The sequence below is a fragment of the Phragmites australis genome, chromosome 11 (genome assembly GCF_958298935.1).
Source record: "Phragmites australis chromosome 11, lpPhrAust1.1, whole genome shotgun sequence".
NCBI classification, from domain to species: Eukaryota; Viridiplantae; Streptophyta; class Magnoliopsida; order Poales; family Poaceae; genus Phragmites; species Phragmites australis.
In genome coordinates this window covers 32,259,838-32,279,125 of record NC_084931.1, presented here as the reverse complement: position 1 = coordinate 32,279,125, position 19,288 = coordinate 32,259,838, and the positions used below count along the sequence as shown (strand labels likewise).

Genomic DNA, 19,288 nt, shown 5'->3' with positions numbered 1-19,288 from the left:
GAGCTCATCCCCGAAGACCATGAAGTGAACACCATGGTGACTACTGAAGTTGATGAACAAGATTGGCGCAAGCTATTATTAGATTATTTGAAGCACGACAGTCTGCCAAATGACCTCGTCGCAAGACACCAATTGCAAATGTGACTCCCCTCATACATATACAAAGCAGGAGTCTTATATCAACGATCTTAGGGGTATGAGATGTTGCTTCAATGTCTATCCCAAAACGAGGTCGACAAAGCCCTTAAAGAAGTACATGTAGGAGTTTGTGAAAAAGCTTGAGATGTCGCTTTGATGTCTATCCTGCTTCGACTCCCCGCATTTTTATAATTGCATATAAATGGAGCATTATAAAGAAACTTATTTTTTTTCATCGTATAACCTAGGGCTACAAATAATTTTAGAAATTAGCCTATCACATAAGAAGAATATTAGTGAATTTTCTCAGATTTTGTGATTTTATTTAAGGTCCTAACAATTATTAAAAGTTATAAAATAGCTTTTTGGAGAATTTCAATTTAAATTCTATATAGCCTTTTTGGATGAATCTAATTAAAATAGGTTGCATTTAAAATAGGTTGCATATAGATTATGGAACGCATACAAAAAATTTTAGAATTTTTTTAGAAACAGAAGACCACTGATTTTTCAGAGAAATAGAAATCCGCTGCGCACTAGGAACATTACCCGTGAACAGTAACCATGTACAAGACGGGAATTCTGCCCGCAGCCGAATGGAATGACATGGAAGGAAGAAAAGATAAAACGGATGGCAGACAAGGAAGATGAAATTTTTCAGTGGTATAGAAGGAACATGAACTTTTTTCAATGACATACAGGGAATTCTCTCTTATTTATTTCGTTTTCTGTTTACACTGACTTATCACCTGTCACGACGCATTGGAACTTCTCAATACCTCGTGCCCATTGTGATATACTTGTTGATTGGTGACTATGATACTGAAACAGGTGCTTCTGGAGAACACAAAACTGCTGAGTGTCAGCGTGGTTAGTTAAATTAGGAGGTGAATCCCGTTTATCCAGCCTGTCTAACGTTTGAAGCCTTGACTGGTCTGTGTAACACTAATGGTTTATCTGCTTACTCGGCAGAGTATCAAGATTAATGGTCTGAACCTGTTGAAGATCGCTGACCCATCAATGAACATCACACATCGTGTAAAAGGCTTGCTAGTTGAGGATGAATGGCCTCGGTGTGGTGCAGTGCACAGGAAATATCTGAGCCTGCCTGTACCAATCTTCCAGCAGAGTATGTGAAACTTCAAACGTTGCTCAAGGCAGCTTGCCAGCTTGCCAGCTATTTGCTTCCAGATTTAAAATCACGAGGAACTGGGAAATTGCATCCTTGGTTTGCAACTATTGGAATTATTCTCGTTGGCAATTTTCTGTAAACTGATACAAATTGAACGTGACATCCTATGCTGATTATTTGTAGTCGTATTGATTATCACAGTTCTTGTCGGTTTATGAAGCATCCGTTTGCTCCAAGATGATAGTGCTTCCAGAGCTACAGGTGTTTTGCTGAAAAAATTTATCGTTCCATAACATGCTTCAAAATACTGCCTGGTTCCTGGACGATTGAAGTCCGCGAACCAAAGTTGGCAACCTATCAGTTGGATCTTGGAATCTGGCGACCTGACTCCAGATGGAGGAAAACACAATCATATGGAATACATAGTTGGAACCGAATAAATTTTACTCGTTCCTTGAAAACTAAAAATTAAATAAACATTGAAATCAATTACGGAGTCCAAATAATATGCTGTATGTCCTGCTTTACCACCGATTGGCAAAGCTTCTCAATGCTCCAGATGGCTTGAAGGAAAGTATAGGAGCTCCGAACTAGTTAAATATTGCTTGAAGATTCAAACACAGCTAAAAATACACAATCTTTGTCCTCAAACAACACCCAAAATACACACTTCTAAACTTACATGACAATTATCAATATGAGATGAACAGAGAGTAATGCAAGGAATGGATGATATAGACTAAACTTGGGGCAACAATTATTAGTCAAGCATTCTCTCAGAATCCAGCGAACTAGTTTTCAGCAGACGCTGCTTGGTTACCAACAGGGAATGCCAGTAAAGTTGCACCATTTTCTTGGCCTGGAGCATCTGCACTTGCATGTCGTACGAACTCCTCCGGTGTCATGTGTATGCCATGGCAGGAACATACTATCTTCACCTCATTTCTGCCAAACTTGTACGTTACACCTGATATGGTTCTGCCATTTGCTCCAGTCCCAGTGGTAGAAACCCAGGGAAGGTCAGGATATGATCCAGACCCTTCGAATTTTACATTTGGTGCAATGCCTGGCCTTATGGCAGAACCCATGTGAGGGACTCCCCTATCAGCCTTATCCTCTTCTTCCGCTTGAGCACACGAGGAAGCACCAGCCTCTAAAGTTCATAAAACAAACAAACAAATCAGTACTCGAACAGCTGGTGAAATATTCAAACATGCGCATATAATTTCAGTAGCAAAAATAGCAATGCACACAACAAGCTTAGTATGGAATTAACTTCCACTAAGTTTTATTTTGCATCATCAGATTATTGGCAACCAATGCCTATCGCACAGGCAGCAATGCTTCCTCCCAAATAGAGTCATCGAAAATGAGCTTAATGGCATGCCACTAGTTTGCATCAATCATACTGAACACAACGAGCATCAACCAACAAGAACCCTAGGTACGGAACCATAGCCAAAATCCTCTCTAAATGTATTACTACTAAACAGACAGATTATATACAAATCAAGTGTTTTTAACTCTAGTTTTTGTTTCACAAATCTCTATTCTTTAGAGACAGAAATATCAATAGGAGTGTTTTTTTTAACCATAACAGCATCACAAATACAAGGATTTTGTTCTTTTTTCTGGGAAGGGTGCACATTGACTAAACTAACCTTGAGGTTTCTTGCCATCATCAGCTTGTTTGGTTCCTGTTTGTTCAGCTTTATCTTTTGCAGTAAAAGAAGACACGGCCTGAGGCGGAGCACCAAAAGCCCATGAAGAGCTTGTTTCAAGTGTTGGTAGCTGGACTGTCGGGTAACCAAAAGCAACCTGAGAGGCACCACTGGTTGTGTGAACAGCTAGTCCACCGTTTGTGGGTGGCCTCAACTGAACTGTAGATACTGGGTGAAAATTCTGTGCGTTAGTTATGGTAGGAGGACCAGAAACCTGAGCTGGAACTTGATATGGCCCAGCCACTACATTTGATGCTTGCATTGATAAGGGATTTCCATGTGGCAACTTCCCTGAGCTGGACTCACTTGCCAAGAAACTTGGTTGCCACTTTCCTTGAAAACCAACTGCAGCATCATCAGCGGATCTTTTTCTATCAGATCCTTTGTTAACTACAGAGCCCTTAGCACTGTCTTCACGCTGTGCAACCAACCAAGAATTTGAGCCTTCTGCTTCTGACTCTGCAACATCCTCATTTTCACCTGTTGAACCATCATCCGTGCTAATTGAGATAGGTGCATTTTTCGCACATCCATCAGAGCTCTTACTGAATGCATCAGGCTGGTCAGCAGCGATGTGATGTTTCTTCTGAAAATTTATCTCTTCAGAAAGCAACTTGCGGTTACTCGACACTGGCTTCTGTTCCTCAGAAATATTTCCACTGTTGTTCGATATCCTCCCATCTTGATACCTAGGAAGCTGAGACTGATGGCTCACTGGATCAATGGATCCATCTACAACTGGAGCAGAGGAACCCCCTGGTTGTACCCAGAAGTTCCCAAATGGTGGTGCAGCAGGACTGTGCCTCTGCTTACTACTGTGTTCTTGGTTCTCAGCATTTATTTGATAGTATTTCCCTAACTGAGCATCAGGTGTTTGTGATCCCCCTTTGCTACTACTTTCTTCCACTTGAGGCTCTGCTTTTGGTTCTAGAGGAGCATCTCTAGCCTTAGACTTGCCTGCTGAGCCGCCCAAAAAGAGGCCCAGACTAAGCTCAAGGCCATTATCATCCTCCATTTTTTTATTTTTGGTAACTCTGATTATATGTACGCACAGTCACAGACCATTTCTTCTGAATACCGATGACAAAATAGACCGCATCATGGTATTGGAATCACATTCAAACCGTCATCTCTGCAATATAACACCTTACGTAAGCAGACAGGAAACATGTTCATGGTAAGTAGGTAGCATGCCATACATCGGCACATAAGTTCACTAAAACCATCAAACAAAGCAACTCATCACATGCATAGACGCTAATAACTACATTTAGTAAGTGTTCTGACAGGTTGTGTGATTTTCACAGTAAATCATAGCAGGGAATCCTAATCCAAAAATATTTTTTCAGGAAACATTCCATCAGAACGCTCTTTGGAACCAGGGGCGGACTTAAACTGGGGCCGAACCCTCAAAATATTTGGAAAATAAACTGCATTGCATCCCATGGGTAGATTGATCTTGCACGCTCTACAAGAATAATCAGATCGGGCCATGGATGGCTTGGGTTGGATCGGACTTTTCATGGTACCACGCGGAAAACAAATCCGCAACTACCCGAATGCAAAAACTTGTATTTGATCGCTCACAACCACAGGTTCACAGCAAAGGAACCCCCGAACAAAACTAAATCCTAGAACAATCCGTTGAGCTAGGGTTACTCACCTACCGAAAAAAGGAGAAATTGATGCGAGCCCAGATGGATCTCCGCCCATGCCAGTCAAGTGCCAGCAGTACAGGAAGGGGAAACGGAGGAGGGCGACGCCTCTTGACGAGTCAGGGTTTTGGTGGGAGGAGGTTAGGGTTATTATACCCTGGGGTGCCGACGGTTAGGTCGTCGATGTCTAGGCTGCGACGCAGGTGGGGGCAGAGCAAGCATGAGGGGAATTGGGGAAACCCTCAGCCTCAGGTCCCCTAGATTTACAACTTTCCAGTTTGACTCCGTGTGGGTCCTAGGATTGGATCCGGAATTGTGAATTGAACTGGAATTCTAATTTTGTCTGCCATTTGGATGTTCTTCAGAATTGCAATTTATTGTCAAATTTGCTAGCTTCGCTCAGATCTGACGAAACTAATTTGTGAAGTAATAGAAATTTTCCAGCACAAGTATACTTTCTAATTTGTGCAGTACAAAATTCATCAAGACAAATCGATGTTCAATTAGTGCACTACTAGAATTTCCAGCACATACAACTGCATCCATCTTATCATCGGAAACAAAACGGAGATTGCATTTAGTTAACTGCATCCATCTTTCCGATGATAAGATGCATACAATTGTATGTGCTGGAAATTCTAGTAGTGCACAAATTGAACATCGATTTGTCTTGATGAATTTTTGTACTACACAAAATAGAAGGCTATGCTTTGTGCTGGAAAATTTCTAGTATTTCACAAACTAGTTTCGTCATATCTGAGCGGAACTAGCAAATTTGATAGTTAACTGCAATTCCGAAGAACATCCAGATGGTAGACAAAATTAGAATTCCAGTTCAATTCACAATTTCGGGCCCAATCCTAAGACTCACACGAAATCAACGGGTAAAACTGGAAAGCTGTAAAACTAGGCGACCTGAGGCTAAGGTTTCCCCAATCCCCCTCGTGCTCACTCTCCCCCCCCCCCCTCCCGCCGTAGCCCCGACATCGGCGACCTAAAGCACCCCAGGGCATAATAACCCAGACCTCCTCCCACTGAAGCCCTACCTCGTCGACATCGGCGCTCTTATTTAAAAATGCAGATTCAAATCTACATTTTTTAGGGCAAGTGCATCCTGCAAGTTTAGTGCACAGTGCCTGTTTAGATCATCTTATCATTTGTCTTTATGATACTTGTTAATATTTCTTTAGCGGACTGATAAGTTGTCATGCCGTCCCACAATCCTTGTTAATTTGGTCAACATGTTTTTTACCAATACCAAGACAAAGTTTCATTTGGTAAAATTGGCTACTGTATTTACCTTCATATACCATATGAACACTCTCCTACTGGACATGCTACTAGCATGCTTAATCTTCCTCTTTCTTTATTGCAGTGTCAAGCGTTTGTTGTGCTATTCCCGGAGATCTGACTTTATCCTAGGAAGCCATTGTTCTTATTACTGATCGAAATCCTAACATTCTTTGCAAATGAGTGCTGGTAAGGAGGTGCACTGGTCATTAATTGACCTCCTTGAATGGCTTCCTATTTAGTATTTTTTTTATTATTGGTGTTTGCATTAGACATCTGTTACAATTGTGAAGAGCCTAAAGTTGCATTCATATGCTACCGATTTTTTTAATCCCATGCCTAAGGGCTTGTTTGTTTTTTATTGTGATTCTGAAAATCCGATTCTGGATTGTGGATTTTAAAAAGCTGTATTGCGAAAAGCTGGATTATAAAAAGCTGAGTGCTGTTTGGCAACCCTGGATTCTGGATATCTTGAATGGTTGCTTTTTGTGTGTTATGTCTATAATACCCTTAGCTGTTGGATTAAGTTTTAGAACATAGTTGGGCCTCCAAACCTAGTATTAGCCCATATATGATGTATGACACAAAATGACGTGATTGTTGACTGTTGTAACTCAACCCCGGTATGGAACGTGTAGTACACGATGGACACGCGTGCCACGCCGATGGCGTGGTGCACTGCCTGGAAGAGTGGGAGCACCACGAGGTGGGCGCCATCGGCGTGGACCGGATCAACGTCGTGTCGAATGACTCCGGCAATGATGACTCTTCCACACGATTTTGCAACGACCTCGCATGGATGCACAATGGCCATTCATGAGTGTTGCGTCTGTAGTAGTAGCACCTGGGCGATTCCTCTGGGCGGCGCATTGTCCTACTGCCGCCCTCGCCTTGGCATGCCGCGCCACCTGCCCTCTGCTACTTTGCAAGCATCACTGAAATTTGTCCTTGGCCAGCTTGAATAACACTGCTTAGCTTTGTTCGCATATACTACTATTGTACGTACGGATACCGCAATATGGCACGAGGCATGGGTTTCCGAACAACCAAGCTAAGGCTTAGGCCTGTTTGTTTCGGATTCTGGATTCTGGATTGTGCTCCACAATCGGATTATGTAAACAAATGAACGGATTCTAAAAGCAGATTGCAGCAATCCAAACCTGGATTGTGGCACAATCCACAATCCACCTCAGAGTAGCTTCTACAATCCACAATCCAGATTCTCACAATCCGCAGGGGAAACAAACAGGCCCTTAAAAGGGAAGATACTCACACACCAAATGAAGATAACACCATTGATACGATTGTACTTTTGTCTCTAAAACATATCCTCTAATGGACATCAAGGATAGTAACAATCTACTCTCTCATAGAAAATAAAGCATTAGCAAGATTATCACGAAAGGTATTCATGCCTCTATTTTCGTCTCCTAATCCATTGCCACCACCTCGTTGAGATGAAGATGATTGACCCTCACTTGGGATATAGTTTACGTCTTGATCACACCTCTCAAAGTCTTCATCTATCAAAGCGCTTTCTCGAATGAAGTTGTGAAGAGCCATGCATGCAATAATTATTTTTGTTTGCTTAACCATAGGATAACTAGGCAAGTCCAATAATATTCTCCGCTTCAAAACTCCAAATGACCGTTAGATCACACATGTTAGTGGTAGTTGGGGGATTAGGCAGAAGCAATGCTCGTATACTACTGATGATATGGAGCAGTAGGAACAGCTCATAACAAAAGACATTTTTTTAAGATTAGTTCAGCATGTAATGACTTCCTTTATTTTGTGATGGTCTGAAATTCTGGATAACCCAGGAACCAAACTATAACATAATGCTCAAAGAGAAGAACGACAAATAGCAATGTCAAAGGAAGCACACCATGTTTTCAAGCAACTAGAATGCAAGTTATGCAACTGTACATCCTGAATGGAGCCTAATGGACATTCTTTACACATGCTCAGCTGAACAAAACATTGTGCTTATGCATGTGTCCACAGTCTGCACTTACATTACAATTTCAAGTCACCCTCCCAGGTTGACACTATCAAGTTCAAACATATCATGCAAGCTATTTACAGAAACTAATATGACCGCCGCCATTGTATCTTAGCATAATTAAATTCCAAAGAACAGATGTGTATGCATGTGTTACCTACTGGTCATCAGTCTACAACATGAGCTGATCCAGAAAGAAGTTTAAAAAGGAAAGAGAAACCCACAACATCAGTTACTGTTAGTATCCTATTTCATAATGTTAGTTCTTGGATTGGCCATAGTTATATAGCAATAATTTCAAGAGAGTTTCTGTTATCATCCTTTTTCATAACGTTAGCTCTTGAATTGGCCATAGTTATGTAGCGAAAATGTCAATGCATCTTTACAATTTTTCAGGAAAAAAAATCCTCATCTAGAAGACCATTGTATTTAGGTTTCAAAAACTAGCAAGCAGTACAGGTAAATTGACCAAAGCAATAATAATGAGAAATGGATAATAAATTAAAATAATGAGCAGGGTTGCAATGTTACACTATGATGTACAGAACCCAAACAATTGTGAAAGCCTTACAAGAAAAAGGTTATAAAAAAAAGGCTAGGTCGGCTGGACGGCGAGGACAGCGGCGCCAATGTGCAGGTCGTCGACCTCTGAACAAGCATGAACGCAGTGGTGACCAGATCGGCATCCGATGCGTGTCGTCTCCTCGTACAGCGCCCAATCGCCGTTGGTCTACTAGCTTGCGCGGTCAAGGAAACAAGGACTTCGGATGGGAGATGGATATTGTACCTCACACGACGGCTAGGAGGCTTGAAGGACGTCGGTGCAGAGCATGGACGGTGCGAGGACGCTTTGCCGGCGGCGGGGACAATCTTCTTCTTCGGGCCGTGCCGGCGGGGAGGCGGCGGGGACGAATTGGTAGCGGAGACGGCTAGCCGGCGGCGACGGCCTGCTGGCGGGGGAGGCTTAACGGCGGAGACGTCCTGCTGTGGGGGACGGATTGCCGGCGGCGACGGATCGCGCGGGGACGACCGGGGAAGACGAGCCGGCGGTGAGGCTTGGCGGGCCGTACGGATGGACCGCGGCGAGACGCCTGGCCGGCGGCGGCGAACCCTAGATCGCCCGGCCGCCTCCGACGGGAATCGCCCGAGAGCGAGGTGGGACCGTGGGGCGTGGGGGTTCGGGGGGTTAATTACTTTTTTTTTCCACTCTTCCGGACGGCACATTCCAAAGGCCCACCCTACCGAACTTTCTCTCCTAAATGCCATCCGGCCCCACGTTTCGGGCTATGAAAAGTACTTGAGAGAAAAAAAAAACCACCAAAATGTATTAGGTTTCGTACATGCTTATAATTTATAAACAACATATTTTAACTGAATTCATCTAAAAATATTTATAATTTATAAACAACCTATTTTAACTAGATTTATCTAAAAATATTGTGTAAAATTCAAAAAAATTCTGCAAAAGTGTTACTTTTGTAGCTCCTAGCCAATTTTAAGGCTTCAAAAAAAATTCCAAAAAAATTGGTAAAATTCACTGATATTCCTCTAATTTGATATACTAATTTCTAAAATTATCTCACATGCTAGGTTATAAGGTGAAAAAATGAGTTCCTTTGTAATACGTATTTGCGGTAATATTGCTACAATTGTATGCCCACTCTCGTATCTCTAGCCCCCACAACCAAAAAATATATATATTCTCTTGATTATGGATTTTAATCGCTGCTATGGCGGTGATCTCCCTAACGGGTTCGAGTTCGATCTACTTCGTGGACTTGTCGACTGCCACGCGTAAGAATTTAAAACCACTTGGAGCTTTAGTGAATGAAAGACCGAAAAAGTGGTGTAGTTTGCAGTGTTTGGGCTGGTAGTTTGGTATTTCGATCGTGGTACTGGTACGACTCGCATCGTTTCACTGCTCGCAAGCATCCTGGAGGGCAGTGTGAGGTTCAGCCTCCACGTATGCCTCCAAGGATGTTAGGGAACGCTGTGCTCTCTCCATCCTGAGTAATGTATTTCAGTAAAGAGTTGTTGTTCCCTTTATGGTAAAGACGTCCCTCTACCAAGGAGGATTCTCGCGGTCTACCTGCGTAACTCTTTCTGCTGACACATCATCATCAGGGACTGTATGATTCTGAAGGTAGTCTAAAATCTGATCCATCCAGACTGTACCAAAATCGAGCAGGGCGACCACATGATAGCCACCCGAGGGAGGCGTTGGCTCCAAAGGTGTTGCCTCTGGTGTTCCGTTTCCCAACGGAGCATCCTTTCCATGTTGATCCGAGACCACAGTAGGTGGTCGTGTGAATCTTTTTTCCCAAAGATTCTGACCGGGGCGGGTTCGTAAGAAGAGGCCAGACGAACCAGCCCATCAGCTAAGGAAATAGTCCTTACGAAGTATGTGCATGACTTCCTAGTCGATGTCACGTCACTCTAGCTTTCTTACTTTAGAGTGATATGTCGCCATAGTTTGGTCCGAGCACTGAAAAACCCTTTGACACTAGAGTCACACCCAATAGTGAGTCCCTCATCGCTAGTAGGTGTTACTCCCTCCGTGCGGGTGCTGCTCGCGTTCTAGAGAAGATGCCCTCGTACTCTGCAATGCTATTACTAATTGAAAAAACATAATTGAACCATGTATCTAAGGATGCAGGGTCTTGTGCTCCTTCATTCTTGGTCGGTGGAAGCGTGTCTCGCTTAGGGACCAGTACTGCGCTTGTGACGCCTTAAAATCCTTCAAGGTAGGACAAAGATTCTCCCTTTCTATCGATGGGTGGTTAGTGCTGGGGGAGAAAAGGGTTACCTTTCTGAGGTCATGATACCCAACGGGAAGTGATTGTTACTCATTTCGGAAGTGCAAAGTGTGGACCCCTCTGTTCGTCCTCGGGTTGAATCGGAACTCGAAAGCGCGCCTCCTACCTGGCGCGCCAAATGTCAAGGGTAAATCACTGACAATGATTTTGAGGCATACTGGACAGTGGATGCGTGATCGATGTTCCGGGTGTGCCTGTGGAATATGTGTGTGTTTGTTGCTCAAGAACACCAGAGTTATCCAGGTTCAGGTCCCATGTGGGGTAATAGCCCTACATTATGTGTATTCTTCTTTCTCCTCCAGAGCTCTCCCCCGTTTAAAGACATCCCTTTATATTCTAGAGGGGTAGGAGTTTTACATGTGAACCCAACAAACAGACTCATGTCTGCCTAGATGATCTGGATAGACTATCAGTACAAGATATGCTTGCGCTGTGCCTCCCCCTAGAGCACTGAGATGCGTGTCCCATCGATGGTTTCCCACACGCTCCTGCCATGCCCTTTGTCGCGTCTGCGAACCCGTCCTGTAACAATTAATGTTGCAGGACGGGACACGGTAACTTGCACCGGCCATGCCGCCTCTGCTGGAGTGAAACAACTAGGGAAGGAAAATGGTATGAGTAGAGATATTAAATGAGATTTGACAGGTTAGACGAGTACCTACCCTGCGACCAGCAATGGCTGGTCGCGGGAAGTTTCCAAAGGTCAGGGTCGCGGTCAGGCTGGCGCCGACTGGTTACGCGGTGGGCCTGGTCCAGAGAGAGAAAGCTGATACTGCCAAAACCGATCGTTGCGGGCCATCTCGATGGGGATCCTTATATTTTTTTACATTGACAATGAATAAGTGAAACATCACACGAGAACCACCGCAACATTCAAATCAAATAAGTGCAATATGACACAAGAATCCGCTGCAACTCTCAAACCGATTGATTCCAACATCGAAAAAGAATCGCTACAACAAAATAAATACATGAGTACAACATTAAAAAAAGAACCAGTACAACATGACCTTAAGACGTCGCCTCATCGAGCTCACCCATCCGCACTCGGCCCACGCTGCATCCACGACCAAGCTCGCTATTTGCATGCTGTCACCACTTCCCCATCACTCGGTGCTGAGCTCGCCCATCACCGTGTGCCCGTATGACTCCTCGCTCGTAAAAAAAGACATTACAACATTACACACAATAATTAAAATGAGTCAATCCGAAGAGGAAGAGGATGAGACGAAAGTAGGGAACTGGATTTGAGCCGTGGCGAGCTCGATCTGGGAGGGGAGCAGCAGCTATGGGGCGGCGTGGTAGGGGATCAAATTAAATGGGGAAGTGACAGAGAAGGCGAGGCGAGACGAGGTAACCAGAGCAAAGTGACGAGTGAAGGGCGACTCGACCGGTGTTGACGATCAAGGATGGACTGAGTTATTAATCGATGATGGGCTATAGGATAACCGAGCCGTCCGATACGTCTTACGTCCGAGTTGCTACTTGCTAGTACTATGTCGGAAAACGTCTTGGCAAATGCTGGCAGGTAGGTGAAGCCGTATAAAATGTACCCGGCCTGGCTCAACTCAATCCCACCCCCGCACATCAAACCCTAAACCCCTCTCTCCTCTCGGGCCGCCGCCATGTCGCCGCCGCCGCCGCAGCTGCCACACCCGGTGCCCCGAGCGACGGTTGCCGGCGCCGTGGCCTCCCTGACCAAGTGGATGAAGAAGCGCGCCGCAGCCGCGCCACCGAACCTCCTCGCCGACGAGCGCGACGACCTCGTCCTCCTCCAGCTCTCTCTCCGCCGCGTCCCCGCCTCGCCCGTCACCAGGCCGCGCCTGCTCCCACTCCCGCACCCCATCATCGCGCACGCCGGCGCATCCGTCTGCGTCATCGCCGACGACCGCCCCAAGTCGCGGTCCCCGCCCGCCTCCGACCTCCTCGAGGCGTCCAAGTCGCTCCACCTCCCCGTCTCCGAAGTCATCCCACTCTCCACGCTCCGCACCGACTACCGCCCGTACGAGTCGCGGCGCCGTCTCGCCGCATCCCACGACCTCTTCATCGCCGACCGCGCCATCCTCCCGCTGCTTCCGCGCGTCCTCGGGAAGGCATTCTACTCCACCAAGAAGGCTCCGATCGGAGTAGACTTCACCCGCGTCGGGTGGCCGGAGCAGGTCCGTAAGGTGCTGGGCTCGACTTTTCTGTACCTGCGGTCGGGGACCTGCTCTGGGATTAAGGTGGGGAGGCTGGACATGGAGGAAGAGGAGATCGTGGAGAATGTGATGGCGGCGGTGGAGACGGCTGTCGAAAAGGTGCCAAAGAAGTGGGCTAATGTAAGGGCGCTGCATTTGAAGGCGGTGGATTCGGTCGCGCTGCCAATTTACCAGGTTGTGCCAGAGTTGGGTATGAAGATTGAGGTGCCGGTTGTGAGATTGGAGGGAGAAGTTGGTGCCGGGGAGGCCATTGATGCTGCAGAAGTGGAGACTGCGGGGAAGGTGACGAACAAGAAGAAGAAGGCATTAAGATATGCAGATGCCAATGGTGGCGAGAGGGTTGCAAATGAGGAGAGTGGCAAGAGGAAGAGGAATAAAAAGGAGCAGAATGAGGATGTTGTGATGAAGGAACAAGTCCAGGCAGAGATGGAGAAGAAGAAGAGGAGGAAGAGTATCGTGGTTCCTGTTGATGAGGGGCAGAAGGTTGGCAAGAAGGGTAAGGAGAAGGTCAAGCGTGCATTGGAAAATGAGGTGGAGGCCAGTATGGACAATAAAAAAGGTAAGAAGGGGAAGATCGAGGAGGGGAAGATCGAGGAGGGGAAGAAGAAGAAGAAGAGCATGAAGGGTGGAGGAGATGATTGTGAAGTCTCGGCGGAGGTAAGCAAGAGTAAGGGGAAGAAACCGGATGGAGATAAGGTCAAGAGGACAAGGACCAGGGTAAAGGTATAAGGTTACAGTTGATACTCCTGCCGGAGATGCCTGTTAAAACCATCCTGCGGTATAATCAATTGTAATCAGCTGGAAGAACCATATTCACTTGATAAGATCACCTAACAATTATACCGTAGGATTCTATAACATTTGGTCCCTCAGAGGTTTTGTCTGAAGTTGTTTCTTCAGGTTTTGTTAGCTTAGAAGCTCAAGCCTTTGGGTTATAGAAATATGGTGAAACTGTTTCTTGCTAAGACTATGTAATCCATTTGGATCGGCTACAAATTTGTGTTCATCTAAGAATATGTTTGTGTTGTCCTGTCTTCTCTGAAGTACCTCTCGTTATCTATCTACTTAATGATTATATCTGGTATATTAGGTGGAATTATATGCATTGTCTGACTTTTATGTATTTTCTGCCACCATGTCACTGTCATCCAATTTTCACACAGGGAAACATGTTGTTTGCTGAACCAACATGAATTGAGCAAAAACATGTTGGCACCCATGTCTTCTAGTAAAGAAAGCATGTTGGCACCCATGTCTTCTAGTAAAGAAAGCATGTTGGCACCCATGTCTTCTAGTAAAGAAAGCATATTTAGGATGTCCTGTGGCAAAATTCACCATATGAATTGTTACTTCAATTGTCGGAGGTGTGACATACTGACATGTGGTGAGTATTCTCACTTCCATGAGGTTAGGGCGTTAGGTCCATTGGAATTTGGAATACATTGGAGTTAATTTCGAGGACCTTAGGCAAGTTTCATTTCTTTAATACATTGGAGTTAAGTGGTGGTGATCTTGAACTAGGAGACTACTTCATGTTGTAAATCCTCTCAAGAAAGAAGGAATAATAACTTTTGCTTCAATGTTTTCACAATTATCAGTTGCATGCTTGAATAACCATCTTTAAATAAATCTTTTTATCTGGCTTACATCGCTGTTCAGCAACTCCATTTTCTCTTGTCCCGGAACTGTACTTTTCCCCTGCTGAATTTTGTTAATGAACCATGTTGGTGCGAGCATCTTCAAAATTTCAGCATAGAGTTATTTGTTGCTTTTTGAATTGATGTAAATTTGCCCACCACTGTCTGCTTTGTGCCAATATTCTGGCACGTTCATGTTTCATTCTTTGTACTGTTCTTCTGTACTGTCCCTGGAGTGTGCATGACTGCTTATACAGTAAAGTGGCGCCCAGATCAGATGAGATGCCAAACGGAACTGCTTTTCATGCCCATATCAAGGCGCCATTGCCTCGTACTGATCTTCTGTACTGTAAAACCTTGGCTGGCAGTTCCGACAATACCTGACACAATTAATAGGTACCACCTTGAGCTTGTATGTCTTGGTTGATGAAATCATCAACACTTTGGACACGCTGATATCTCAGTGCACATTGTTTTTTTTTCCCCTTCTGATCCTGGATTAGCAGTTCCTAATTACAGAGTTCCCATTTTCCTTTCTTTACTTTTATGGAGTGTTTAGTTGGAAATCAGACTGCATTATTTTCAATAGGAGTACTAGATGGATTGCCATTTTGACAGGGGAGCACCTTTCTTTTTTGAGACAATAGTGGCACATACTTTCAGAGGTTTGGACTGGAAATGATGTGCTTGATGACCACTAAATGAAACAAATCAAAAGAGGGAGAAACATGAAATCCGGTGTTTCTGTTGTGTTTTTTCTTTCTTTTAATGTGTTTGTCTTTTTATCTTGCAGAAAATCTGCTCGGGTGCATTGATTGGATTCCTCAACGTCATATGTCCAATTCTCTGCTTGCTATGAAAGATCACTGCCTGGCACAACAGGATATATTCATGAAGTGACATACGTATTATCTGTTGGTAATACTATAGAAGAGTAACCTGCAAATCGAATATCTGAAGGCATGATTTTCAGTAAAGGCTTTTCCAATATTTATCAAAGGTTCAGTTTTCTTAATTCTTCATCAATCAGAGAGCTGATTCAGAGAAATTTTAACACTTGGAAAGAAATCTTGCATTGCTTATGCACGAGTTTTTGTGTTTTATCTCACATTCACTATGCAACTATTTGTGCTGTCAGATCATATGGCAGGTCTTCCTATCTTCTGCATGGCTTCAGGTTGGCACAAATATTGGCATTCTGCGTGCGAGATCTGTGGACTCTCTTTTCAAGTGAGGTTCATGCCAAACTAACCAGGTTAGTTAATACCTTCCATATTCCAAATTTTACGTCTTGCTCCGATACGTTATTGTCTACCTGTCGCATCTTGCAGTATAGAAATCAAGCCCATGTAGCGTTAGTCTCATTGTCCTTGTAAATGCTAAAATCTGCTGTATGCTCACAGGACTTTACATCGTTTCAGGACAACACTACAGGGATCTTGTGAAGATATAGGATGGTTTCAAAGAACTAAAGCATCTCTTTGTTCGGTTGATGGCACAAGTCGCTTCAAGGAGATTTTGCACGAGATCAGGTGTGTTTTTGTGCAGTTGTGGTTATCTCATTACAAAAAGCATTACCACATCTTTTGAAGAATGTATTTGTAGCATTGCTTTCAAGTACTGTATGGTGGAACTTATGATCATAAATTATTAGTTTAGTTGGACTTGGCTAATCAGTTCAGAGAAAGACCAACAATACTAAAAGCTGCTTATGCATAATGTTTCAGAAATGGTGTGCATTGTCTGTCTGATACACTGGTTTACTTATTTATCCCTGGTGAGACATCTTTCTCAATGTTGAGAGTTTTTGCAAATGACCTTTAAGTGTCATTGCTTAAAAATTGATTCATTTGCCCTCCTTTATGCAGGCCTTTTCAGCAACCACAATCCATTTTACTTCATCAATACTAAAAAATTCTTTTCGAAAATGGGATTGGCTTGCCATGTTGCAAAGATTCATAGCGTTGTAATTGAGCTCAAGAGGGATAGCATGCAAATTTTTCTAGTTTGTCTAAATACTAGATTCCATTCTTATTTTGTATTGTCTCGTGAAATAGCAGATGCTTGTGCTCCTTACAAGCTAGTGTTTCTTTCGGATTTGCCCTGTCCGTCCGGATCCTGTAGTTCTTACTGTACCTCTGTAATCATTTCCAGGAATTGACAAAACTGAGAATAACCAACATTGAAGGAATAGGTAAGTCAGAGACTGTTGCTGCTTCTGCCTAAATTCAGGCCGAACAAGGAAGGAACAGTGCCTTTTGTTTATGTCAGCAATACCCAGGCAATCCTCAAGGCTGGTCTTAGAAGTTCAGCCGCAGTTTGATAGTTGATGCCTGTGTAATCTCGCTTCTTTTCTTGTCAGTTCAAAGGTTAAATGAAATATGAAGCCTTGTCTCAGCTTTCGGACTGCAGGGCCAATGTCTTGAGCAGTTTGGGTGCTCTGATGTGAATCGGCTGTTGTAGTTTACAGTGACGCTGATTTTCCTTTTTTTTTGTGTTACTTATTGGACGCACATCCTTTATTAATGTGTTGTGATACATCAAGTGCGGAAGTGCCATTTCTACCGTCCCAACCATGTAATAATGAAACTGCAATGTTTCGTGTCTGTCTGATTCCGGATCTGAAGCTGAAACTGTAAGCGCTTGCTCACGCAATTGTAGCTGTAAACCATACGCCCACGCTCCTGATGTATTGGGAGAATTTGCAGCTTGTAAATAAAGGAGACGCAGGATGCAAGAAAAACGTTTGCACTATGTAATTCTTTGATACTCATCTGAACACGGTTGCTCTGTCGGAGTTATCCGTTTGCTGTAGATATCATCCAGCTCCTGGATCAGTTCTGCAGTAGGGCTAGATCCATTTTGATTGAAGTTGCAGTTGTGTTGTCGCATTAGCTTTGGTAACGAGAAAAAGAAAAAAGGTTAAAAGAATCCTTAGTGGGCACGAGCTATGATATTGATCATTTGCCTGATGTCACTTTCTACTTGGTATTATACTACTCAGATATGCCCCATGAAACCTACAGAAACAGTAAAAATGTATCCACCATCGACCTGTAAAAAATAAGATAAAATAAAATTATACTTGTCCTCTCACCTTCTCTCGAGTCAACGTAGTAGCCACTTGCCATCTTTTATTCGTTGTGCATTTTTTTCGTTCCTTCTTCTCCCTGAATCCACTTTGTAAAACTCAAGGCATTATTTACATGGTGATGCAATTAGCACTAGCACCCAAGAACACTTTTATTTATAGTTAAACTATCCGTGGTGTGTAATAAGTTTACTCATCTACAGTTTAATAGATTTAATTCTGATCGGTGGTGCTGCCAGTGTGTGCTTGGTGATCTCTACGGTGGATTGGACTTCCGGCGTGAACTGCTTTTGGGTCATTTTGTGTGATTCTGGTTGCAAACTTTCATTTTTGCTTTAGTTTACAACTTTACATACGTACATGTACATGCGTGCATATCTATATTTTTCTTTTCTTCTTTTGCTTTGGGAGGAGGAAGCGAAGAAATCTTGGCCTTACAGTGATGTCGACTCGTTCCCCTCTGCTTCTGCTGCTGCTGTCTTGATTTGCTGTCGAGCCTCGATGAGCTGACTATGCATGGTGCGTGCATATGATCTGCTCCTGAATTTGATTCACGTCATCTTATATTATCAGATTTAACATTACATGCTGCAAAGCTATGTGTACGTGACTAAATAAATCAAAGGATGCATCCACACTGGATAGTCATTTTCAGAACAAAAAATGCAGACGCAAGAATATGCATGCATGGAATTCCAAACCTTCAGTTTGGATGAAGCAAACAATTTGGCTACCATGATGCTACGGTTACAAGGAAATCAACAAACATTCATTAGAAACACATCCTGCCTGAGCACCAAAACGCAGAAACCAACATGCATATACTTGGAACTGACATGAAGTGTCATGATTCATGATCTTTGCACATCTTACACTGAAGTCTGTCTATGAGACTGCTGAGATGCGCCATCAGGGCTAATTGGGAGCCATGTTCATCCACATAGCCTCCACCAATCCAAAGTCGCCACACCAAAAGTCAGAGCTAATTGGAGGCAATGCAATGATGCACAAAGCCACTTTGCCAAAGACAGCGCGCCACCATTGGTGGGTGTCATTGCAGATCTCACATCCATCCTGGACCGTAATGGAGGAACTGTTCCCAGCATTCAGATTGGAGCATATCCTCTTCAAGTGCCTGTTTTTGGGTTAAAGAACTGATCTGGCATCCTGCTTTGCATCTGCCTTTTTAGGTGCCTCCCATCCCACTTTAATTCTGTCATAGTCTCATCTTGCATGGAAGTAGAGCTTATCCAATTCCTCCTCCTCACTTGTTGCAACTTGCAATCATCTTTTTGTGACAAGAAAAAAAGGCCATCATCTTCCTGTTGATCCACCTTCTATTGGCACTGAAGTATATATGCAGCTGAACATAAATTCTGTAGACACTTCTTAGCTGAAGCTCTCACTTTTGTTTTGTAGCAAATTCAGGGTAAAGGCTAAAGGGGATAAAGCATAAGAGCATATGCTGCAAGAGTGGTTTGGGCCTTTCTCTTGTAAGGCCCCATTCATAAAATCTCAACCTGCAGCCGTGTCTAGCTTGGAAGGTTAAGAGTGCAACAGAATATGCTGCAATAATGGCCCGTATTTTTTATTTGTAAAGTTGGA

At 43.8% G+C, this 19,288-nt stretch overlaps 3 protein-coding genes across 5 annotated transcripts; 2 read left to right on the top strand and 1 right to left on the bottom strand.

Annotated features, from left to right (window-relative positions):
• Positions 1-1,849: 1,849 nt before the first annotated feature.
• Positions 1,850-9,107, bottom strand: LOC133884825 (protein NINJA homolog 1-like). Of its 2 annotated transcripts, none has more exons than XM_062324392.1 (3): positions 8,729-9,107; positions 2,932-4,123; positions 1,850-2,423 (listed from the first exon to the last, which is right to left on the bottom strand). In XM_062324392.1, the coding sequence occupies exons 2-3, from the start codon at positions 4,004-4,006 to the stop codon at positions 2,062-2,064; spliced, it is 1,437 nt and encodes a 478-aa protein (XP_062180376.1). In that variant the 5' UTR covers positions 4,007-4,123; positions 8,729-9,107; the 3' UTR covers positions 1,850-2,061. The 2 variants fall into 2 exon arrangements, with proteins under 2 accessions (XP_062180376.1, XP_062180377.1); XM_062324393.1 differs by lacking the exon at positions 8,729-9,107 and adding an exon at positions 4,655-4,675.
• A 3,178-nt stretch (positions 9,108-12,285) lies between these two features.
• LOC133884826 (uncharacterized) lies at positions 12,286-13,983 on the top strand. The gene has a single exon (XM_062324394.1). It carries the CDS (start codon positions 12,383-12,385, stop codon positions 13,682-13,684), a length of 1,302 nt encoding a protein of 433 aa, XP_062180378.1. The 5' UTR covers positions 12,286-12,382; the 3' UTR covers positions 13,685-13,983.
• A 113-nt stretch (positions 13,984-14,096) lies between these two features.
• Positions 14,097-17,198, top strand: LOC133884829 (uncharacterized). 2 transcript variants are annotated; one of them, XM_062324397.1, is made up of 5 exons: positions 14,097-15,592; positions 15,731-15,847; positions 16,014-16,124; positions 16,320-16,369; positions 16,461-17,198. In XM_062324397.1, exons 1-5 carry the CDS (start codon positions 15,555-15,557, stop codon positions 16,751-16,753), a joined length of 609 nt encoding a protein of 202 aa, XP_062180381.1. In that variant the 5' UTR covers positions 14,097-15,554; the 3' UTR covers positions 16,754-17,198. The 2 variants fall into 2 exon arrangements, with proteins under 2 accessions (XP_062180381.1, XP_062180380.1); XM_062324396.1 differs by having other exon boundaries at positions 15,996-16,124.
• Positions 17,199-19,288: the final 2,090 nt, after the last annotated feature.

Bases quoted from the DNA above. Each gene is read 5' to 3' on its own strand.
- LOC133884825 (XM_062324392.1), bottom strand. From the start codon at position 4,006: ATGGAGGATGATAATGGCCTTGAGCTTAGTCTGGGCCTCTTTTTGGGC. The intron at 2,424-2,931 runs GTTAGTTTAGTC...TATGAACTTTAG, and splicing joins TGATGGCAAGAAACCTCAAG to AGGCTGGTGCTTCCTCGTGT.
- LOC133884826 (XM_062324394.1), top strand. From the start codon at position 12,383: ATGTCGCCGCCGCCGCCGCAGCTGCCACACCCGGTGCCCCGAGCGACG.
- LOC133884829 (XM_062324396.1), top strand. From the start codon at position 15,555: ATGATTTTCAGTAAAGGCTTTTCCAATATTTATCAAAG. The intron at 15,593-15,730 runs GTTCAGTTTTCT...TTGTGCTGTCAG, and splicing joins TTTTCCAATATTTATCAAAG to ATCATATGGCAGGTCTTCCT. The intron at 15,848-15,995 runs GTTAGTTAATAC...GTATGCTCACAG, and splicing joins GTTCATGCCAAACTAACCAG to GACTTTACATCGTTTCAGGA.